Source organism: Pseudophryne corroboree, chromosome 2 (assembly GCF_028390025.1).
Source record: "Pseudophryne corroboree isolate aPseCor3 chromosome 2, aPseCor3.hap2, whole genome shotgun sequence".
Taxonomy (NCBI): Eukaryota; Metazoa; Chordata; class Amphibia; order Anura; family Myobatrachidae; genus Pseudophryne; species Pseudophryne corroboree.
In genome coordinates this window covers 898,845,180-898,854,404 of record NC_086445.1, presented here as the reverse complement: position 1 = coordinate 898,854,404, position 9,225 = coordinate 898,845,180, and the positions used below count along the sequence as shown (strand labels likewise).

The 9,225-nt window shown below is 40.4% G+C and overlaps 1 protein-coding gene across 6 annotated transcripts in view; it reads right to left on the bottom strand.

Moving 5' to 3' along the window:
* Window positions 1-220: 220 nt before the first annotated feature.
* METTL16 (methyltransferase 16, RNA N6-adenosine) overlaps window positions 221-9,225 on the bottom strand; it is a 271,853-nt gene continuing 262,848 nt past the window's right edge. For all 6 annotated transcript variants that reach the window (XM_063956028.1, XM_063956026.1, XM_063956030.1 and 3 more), the window contains 2 exons: window positions 3,515-3,682; window positions 221-1,910 (listed from right to left, as the gene is read on the bottom strand). In XM_063956028.1, coding sequence (XP_063812098.1) covers window positions 1,296-1,910; window positions 3,515-3,682 — 783 coding nt within the window. In that variant the 3' untranslated portion in view covers window positions 221-1,295. The remainder of the gene's footprint in view (window positions 1,911-3,514; window positions 3,683-9,225) is intronic.

The window sequence follows — 9,225 nt, the reverse complement described above, 5'->3', positions numbered from 1 at the left end:
AATATTAGGACTCCAGCATTGATTGAATAGAAAGACTTGCTTTCTTGTTTCTTTCACCATCCTGCATAGATAATGTAACGCATGCTATTTCTTCCTGGCGCAGTGATTCTCCCAGAGGCAGGCAGCTGGGGGCTTACAGGAAAGAAATAAAAACCTCAAAAATATTTTCTTGACGAATGCAAACAAAATAATAATGATTTTCAACTCATTGGATTAATAGTTATTTTTGCTGGTTTAATCAAGTGTGCCATATAATACGGACAATTGTGAACCTTACTTTACAATTCTTACCTCTCTAATGAATGAAGGACTCTAGAAAGGACAAGATTGGTGTACCTAAAAATGTGACTATCTCACTACATCTGATAAGGAGTTCTAGGTTGTCCACTTGACTGATTATAAATACTGTAGTTCATTCTATTTATATCAGTATCTTTGCTACATGTGTTCTACTTTAATTGGGATCCGGACTATGGGTCGACATTCATTAGGTGGACAGTCATTAGGTTGACCGACAAAAGGTCTACATGGACAAAGGTTGACATACGAAAGGTCAACAATAGGAAAGGTTGACAGGTTCATATGGATGACATGATAATGGTGAACGCGCATATGGTTGACACAAGTTTTGGGTTTTCTTTTTCATGGTTTTGGACTTTTTCTATCCTTGACTATCTATGTCACAAATCACAACCTTTAGTAACCTTGTGGTGAAAGAAGCGGAGAAGAACGAGAGACACTGTGCCTTGAGCATGGAAACTGAAGCGAGCCCGCGAGGGGACTAGGTTCAACAAATGGTAGATACAGATGGAAAAAACTATCCGCACTAATCCCCCAAAAAAAGCCAAAAAGGTGTCAACCATGGTCATGTTGTCCCTTCATGACGACCTTTTTTCCGTGTCGTCCTTTTGTATGTTGACCTAATGCATGTAGATCTTGTATACCGCACCCATTTTAATAAATGTTTTCATGTGTTTGGGTAAGTTTTTTATTTAATTTAAAATGTACAGTGCAAATGAATGTGATAGAAAGGTTCTGTAGCTAAAGCAACATTAGGTATAGAAAAAAACCAAAACTAATATATGAGCGAAAAAAACAACAATGGAAACATTTATCAAACTTACTAATCTCACAAATACTTTTTTTTGTTAAATCACACTGGGTATTTCAGTTAAAAATTACACTGGACTGGCTGAATAGAGACTGAAATGCAATTTTACAGTTTTACGTATAAAAAAAATTCAATATATACTGAGGAAGTCGTATTTATGTGCTATGGGTTGCCCATAAGCTTGTTAGCTGGTGGCAAGTCTACATATCTGATTCCGCAAGTAGGTACACAGCTGGTTCATGAGGTCTCTGTTCTGGCCTTCAACCCAGTGCAACTCAACAAGTACATTGGTGGCTTCCTTCTTCACATTTACCAAACATTTAAAAAGAAAATGAGAGTCACCGTGGTGAGCTGGTGGAGACTCTTTGCTTGTGGGCTGGTTCGACTCTTCAGTAGAGTTGTGTTCATCAGCGTCAGTGATCTGACAAAGGGTGGAGTCCTTCGCTTGTTCAAGCATTGTTGTGCTCTCTTGCTCCATAGACTCTGGATGGGTATCTTCTGGATGTGGGGTTAGATCTGGGTTAGAAGGTAAAGGAGTGGCAGCAATGCTTTCTGGAGCAGGCAGCCCTTTCTCAGGAGAGGATACTGGTCTTTCTGGTGGTTGCTGCAAGTCTTCCTTAGGTGCGGTTATTTCTTCCTTCTTTGTTAGCAGGAAATCCTCATCAGGAGCACGAGGCAGCTCTCTAAGCTGTCTCATTCGATTCCTTTTCTTCCTGCGGCTATGGACCCAGGAGTTTTCAATCACTGTCAGGAATAAACTTTCTTCTTCCTTCCCACAGGGTACAGGTTTATGCTGTACCTGGAAACACAATAAATAGTGTTTATGCACTACACAAACGTACGACACATATGGGTGTGTAATGGTGGTAGATACACAGCGATCTATGCTGCAAACACACAACAGATGCCAGCCGTCCTGAGATGTCAGTACATATCGGACATGTCACTGGGTCACCAGGCGCCTTTTCTCTGTAGAACACAGAGCTGTAATGGATTATAAGTAGGAAAGTACTAATATAATAATCTAGTTATTCATAGTATGTGCTTTGGTTCTATAAAATGGAGTAACATGTGAGAGATCACACCTGTCCCTTATGTTCAAAGACTATATATCCCACACTGTATTTTACCATTTGCCTTTTTTGCTTATATCCACGCATCCTCTGCCCTGAGATCTTAAGTTAACCTGTGACTGATGCATTAGTGATATAAAAGGTAAAGTGCATGGAGACTGAAACTCTCCCGCATTAGTATGAAACAAGACATTGCCCTGCATTGACCATTTAATAAAATGATGACATATTCTGCATGGCACTGACTACATTGCAGATTCTCAGTACATGCTACATATTTCAGCAATGCAACAAACTGATAACACATGAAGAGGTTTGGTGGTGGAAATTTTGGGCAATTCCGTCTTGGCAGCACCTGACCTGTATAGTAGGCTCTGCGCTCAGGGGTGTACCAGTGAGGATGTGAGCTGATATAAGCTGGTGGTGTCCAGTCTCCTGGCTCAGCTATATGTGCCATCATCTTTTTCACACACCATATGTACAAACATATTCACAAAGCCTATTTCACACACAACAGGTGCAGCGCTCTAGCAGTCAATTTCCATTGTAGCACGTAACCAGTATCAGAAATCCCGCACCTAACCACGTCACGCCAGCCTTCTTGCACCCTAATTCCTGACTGAGTGCTAAGCTGACAGAACAAACATGCTGATGTTTTCCAGGAAACACTGCAGCCAGTGGCCACTAAGCTCAGGAACACACAATCTGCAGCAGCCAAGGTGCCCAGTCCCTTTCCTTCTTTCACACATTTTCACTTACCATAACATTTAATTTAATAACTATTTCTTTTTTGTTATATATTACCTGGAAGGGACACAATCTCTGAATCAGACAAATCTGTGGCCATTAGTTATTTAGTATCTCACTTTATTTCCCCAAAGTGCGTCACATTTCCAGGTATGGTTTATCTTAACAAGTGTGACCTACAGTATGGATTGCGCCCAAGACCGCTGCCTCACCAGGTAATCTTGTTTGTCGGAAGAACAATCTGTGTGGCAAATGATTCTTGACAATTATATATTTTGCTTTGTCCAGTGTAACCCCCCAAAGTGTACCTTTATTTCCAAGTAATGCTGTTCCCACCCACAGTTACCTACGCAGTGTGCCCAAGATGCCTCCCTAGACTGGTACTTTTGTGTGTGAGATGAACAATCTGTAGACCTGCTGATTCTGCAGTTATCTTGTATTTCGTTTTCTTATTTCCTGTTTATACACTGTAACTATTGCAGTGCGCCCAAGATAGCTGCCTCCTTTGTAATATGGTGTATGCACTGCAAATGAAAGAGTCCTCTTGGAGAAAAGTGCTATACAATTATTAATTATAGCCTACCTTCAGGTCTGTAAGTAACTTTTTAATGCAATCGGTGATCACTGCAATGTGCGAGTCCCCTGAGCCGCTAACAGATTTTTCTTGCAGCATCTTCACAGTAGAACCCAGTACGGTAAACATCATGGGCTTACGTGGCTTTTCCAGTTTCCTTTTTTTGGAAGGTGGGTTCTAGGTTAGAGGATACAATTTTACACATATTACAGTATAAATTTACTTAAGGAACTTAAAAGAGATCTTCACTTTTCTTTAACTATAAATGTCCTAGAGAGAGGTGTAGAAGTTATATTTGCCTACAGGACAATTCACGCTACTATCTATCTCAGCACTCACCAAGGCCTAGTGTGTGTGAATGTTACCTGTTCCTAGACAATGCAGCATAGGAAAAATATACCCCCTCCCTTCATGCAGCGAGCAAAATATATTTAACTAGATAACTGCTATTGATGCAGAATGACAAAGAAAGTATTCCATAACAAACTGTGAAAGGACTTCGCCTAACACCAACTGGCACATGGAATCCTGCAAATCGTTGCATTACCAATACACAAATGACTGTTTGAACGAGGAACTGAGATTTGTAAACTGCCATGGAAAACTGATATGTAATTAAAGTGTTGTAGGTTTTTTCATACAATAATTCGGTCTACAACATGGGTTGGTGGCCAATACCACAAGAACATTTATGGGAGGTATCAGCTGCTATGAGACGCATCTCCTCACGTGATGTCTGTGAAATGACACAGAGGAGGCAAACCATAGCTATACTTGTCACATATTGTCATTGCTTCATAAATTACAAATGTGCTATGCAACCTGTGCGACTATTATCTGAGTACACTATGACCGTCAGAAGCAGACAATTTACTCCAGGCTTTCCTATCACTCAGTCAGACAATATTATAGATATCTGTAATATGAACGCAAAAGGTCCTTGGAGGTACACTTATTTTGTTTGCAGTCCTTTACCACTAGGTGGAGCCCAATAACTACAATGTATGTTCAAATATTGGCACCTGGATCCACCCTTTCTTACAGACATGCCTGCTGTACATATGTCTGCTGTATATATTATTTTACATATCACGCAGAAATTCTGTTACTACTGCGAACAGCATATCCAGGGTGATTCCATGTTATGCCTTAGTGTAGTTTGTGATATGAAGCACTGTCACTGAGTACACGTGAAGCCTTTTGCAGCATGTGTTATTGATCAGTATGCTGCTAGATACCAGGAATTCACAAATGCATAACCACAAAACATCTCCATCAGAATAGTGATCAATGATCGCTATATGCTGGCAGCAAGCTTCTCCATCTGCATTAAATATCTCCCTTATCTCTTTGTTTGTTATTACCAAGTCTAGTGATACTGCAATTTTGTACCCAATTGTAAAGCACAATAGAATATAATGCTGCTCTATAAATAAACATAAAAAATGAAACACGTGGATAAAAGGGGAAAAAAAAGAAAGAAAGAAAAAAAAATACTTGAAACCTCTAGTATAGTAATAAATAGCCTGCCACAAAAGAAATAATGATTTGGTAGCACCAGCAACTACATGCGATATTAAAGGATTTTGACTTTATAAATAAATCCGTTAACAAAAATAAAAATTCCATTCTGCTTTAAATTGCGCAAGTGCGGTCTGTCAGGAAATGTGTATCTCACAGTGAGAGCACAAGTGTATATTTTTGGTTCTCTGATCTATGCAGACCCAAAGATATTTTCAGTTGGATTTGCCGCTACGATGTTTAATGTATCATTGTGGTATTAGGGAATGAGGAGAATCTTGGAACTTAGCAGTCTGAGAAATGTGCTGCTGCAGCTGGCACGGAGACGGTACTAATTACATGCACCCATCACAGAGCACCCACAGTAACATGTGCAGAATGCTAGTTATCTACCTTCCCGTAGGGCAACACCTTACTGAGGAGACTTCAGAAGTCATGCACACCAATGATAGGAATTTATCAGTGCATGAAACAACTTATTGTAGTAGTTTTTCTCCCTCTCTCTATAATATTTAGTTAAAATGGTTATTGTGCTCCTTTACTATTTATTAATTGGGCAAAAAATGACCAGTAAAGAAAAAGAAAAATTGTTTATAAAGTGACTTACACAGCCCTCTGTATTCCTGTGAAACAAGTGATCCAGCAATCAGTTTCCAGGCAATTGAATGAAATAAGTATTACTTTGTTGTCTGCGCACTGACTAGACAGAAGCTCTAGTAAGCTTGGCCCTCGCCACTCTCAGATGTCTATTTACTAAGCCTTGATTGGAGATAAAGTACCAGTCAATCGGCTCCTAACTGACATTTTTCAAACACAACCTGTGGCATAGTAGTTAGGAGCAGATTGGCTGGTACTTTATCGCCAGCAACTTTATCTCCATCCGAGGCTTAGTAAATAGACCCGTTAGTCCTCTATGTAATTATGCAATATGTGCACTGTAATTAAGTATATATGCAAGTTATTTTCTTATTGCAAATGTGTACAGTGCTGCGGAGCTCTTGTGGCACCATATAAATAAAAGAGAATAATATTAGTAACACCCCGCATGCATGAAATATTTACACTAGTCTGCTAGACAGAGATAGCTGCGTGTGAAGGAGTTGCCTCACCAAGTATAGCTCATTTTGTACACCTGTATTGGTACATTATTGTATATTCCATTGTAGTGCTATTTATACACACCTCAGCATAGAGATGGTGCAGCATGTGATGACTTTATGTGATCAGTACTGGAGGGTGAGAGAGAAAGTACAGCTCCCTCCGGAGTGATGTTTGCTTATGGTGTGCCGGACACAAGAATGTGCAATAATTGATAATAGAAAATAGCATTTCAATGTCTAACTAAATATCACTATCACTATATATAGTAAAAGGCGTTTCTATAAAGTATAAATGCGTTGATTGAGGCTGGATGGACAAACCGGAGGTCACATGGGATTGAAAGCTTCAACTGTTGGAATTAGTGAAGTAGGTTAGTATCCCTGATTCTGAGTCACGGCTTTGCAGCAGTCGTATCTGTACCTTCATGCTAATGGCACAGTAAAGTCCTTCCCTTGATACATGTATGCATCTGAATGTTCAAGGATGGAGACACCCACTGTCAGCGTCTTGATAAAGCCTAATATTTATCTTACTTAAAACCCTCTAAAAGGTGAAAGAACACAGTACGCTATTGGCGTATGGTATACCGTAAGGGTACGCACGTTGCGTAACAATCGCTTAGCCGTAGTCGAGACGCTCGAGCGTCACGTTCGCTCACGGCCAAGAGATCACAGGCAGGCACGCTATAGGCTGCCGACTAACGTAATGATATGCTACTAGCGTAGCGGACGCTTGGGACCACGAGGAGATCACAAGCGGCGCTGATGCTCACAATGTTAAACCTTTATAACTATACCATAAACAATGTATTTATGCAATAAACCTTGGTGCAGTGATAGGGTGTAAATGTAACACAGTGTAACCTTGTTAGTATGAGCGTATGTGACGCTCAGAGAACCCCTTAGCAAAATAATAAACAGTCAAATACCGGTCTAAGGGTCTAACGCCTTTTAAGGAAATGAATGAACGGTCAAAAAGAATAATACAATACAAGTCATACACTACCAAAATAACATAGAATATCTAACCAAGTGACTACACATAAAATACAATAACAGTACAATAACACTTAAGAGAAAGAGGAGAAGAGAGAGAGAGAGAGATATGGCTCACAATAACAATAAAGGCTATATGGTTGCGGAGAAACTTACGCTCAAGGGAAACAATCGCATGCGCCTCTGGATATCCAGCTCCCGATTATCAGTGGTGAGAACCGTTGAAGAGAGAATAGAGAGCTGGCCCAGATCGGCTTGTCCTTTTATACCCTACACATAATACAGTACAATGGTCCCTATATTCTTATTGTTCATTGGACACAGGAATTCGTCTTCGCATTATAACAAAAGGTCATAGGTTGATTCATACAGGTGGGCTGTGACTATTTCCAACTGCTCAGGTGGGTGGGAAACTATGTTTCCCGCCGCATGGATAATAAAGTGCAAATAATAGCAAATGTCCATAAACTTCTTATGTCCATAACTATTCGCACGAGCGATTAATCCGCTCCAAACCAACACCGGAATATTGCTAATTAAATACTCTTCCGATGGATACTTAACACCACTGTATAACCTCTGTCTGACCCTTCGTATCAAACAAAGAGGGATCTCTGTCTATGAACATGCTACATTAACTAAACTTTCAGATTCTATCAAAGGGACCATAATCTACAAAATACATTTTATGGTTAAAATATGTAACGGTTGAGTCGCCCGCTAGACGCACATAAACTTTACCGTAAATGCGCATACCGTGCGCCTGCGGGTGCACGCAACAGCGAGTATGCGCACGCACGGGAGAGCCCATGCACTCGCAGCGGGGACACGCATGAGGTGCAAATATGGCAATGTGTAGCGTGATATTTTTCTGACTTTGACAGTCCACCCTTTGGCAGTCACCAATAACTGCCACTTTCTAAAACATTTCAAAAAGAGAAAAATATATGTCATGTGTAAATACATTTCTATGATTGGGTAGGGGAGGAGAGGAGAAGGTGAGAAAAGGGTATGACCTAGTGAGATAGCAGAAGCATGTGTGTATGAGTCCATGTTTGGAGGGTCATGTATCATCGTGCCGTACGTGTTTTAGATCAAGCTTCGAGGTATTGCGAAGTATACATTTGAATTCCTTCTTATCTTGTGGTACGGGTCTGTGGATGGGCTGTCAAACTTTACCAAGCTCTTTTCGGCTTTTAGTTGCAACAAAATGGGGGAGCACATTTTAGTTGATGATACATGAATGGGGGAGGTATGTGAGTGCTGATATCTGTGCCTGTATTCCCTATCGACTATGTGTGTTATTACCTGAAGGTTGTAGAGATGAAGATAAGAAACAATTATGGTAAATGCAGTGATATTCTATGTGAGGTTAATAAACATTTGTTGATTGGAGTCTTGTCTGATGTCTTGTCTTGATGTACATGTTGACTGTAGTCTCCTTGGGCTTTTGCAAAGTGCGAGCAAAAGCTTTGTCAATGTCCATAGACTTACAAAAAATGTTGGGCTAGCGTAAAATTAAAAGTACTAGGGACATGGGGGGTCTATGGCATAGTCCATCAGTTGTCTGTGTAAGAGGTTGTCAAACTTCTTCTTTAGTCCATTTGTTGTCTGCATACAAGGTCGTCAAATTCCTCTTCCAAGCGGGTCTTTTTACCTTGGAGAAAAACGAGAAACAGGTGAAAGAAACGGACCGTGGAATCACATTTTCATCACAACATTGTCTCTATCGTTGGGTCATAAATCACATCAGTCGTTGTTATTACAGTATCTTCACTCCTTAAACTCATCACTCGGGCGCTACGTTTACACTTTGTTAAAACCCGAACGCATCTAAATATCAGACCGACCAATATGATGACACCCAGAACACACAAAAGGAATTTCCCTACATCCATGATAATACCTTGGGTCCATTCTCCTAAACCAGAGAACCAATTTCGCGGGTTCAACCATGAAACCCAACTGGTCAGCTCATTACCCACAGCGGCAAGGGTGAGATTGTTTTTCCTTCGGAACTCCCATTTTAATTGGAGAATGTCGTCCATCTTTTTGTCTATGACCTCGACCGGGTCCTCGGTGCTGTTTGTGATATACGTGCAG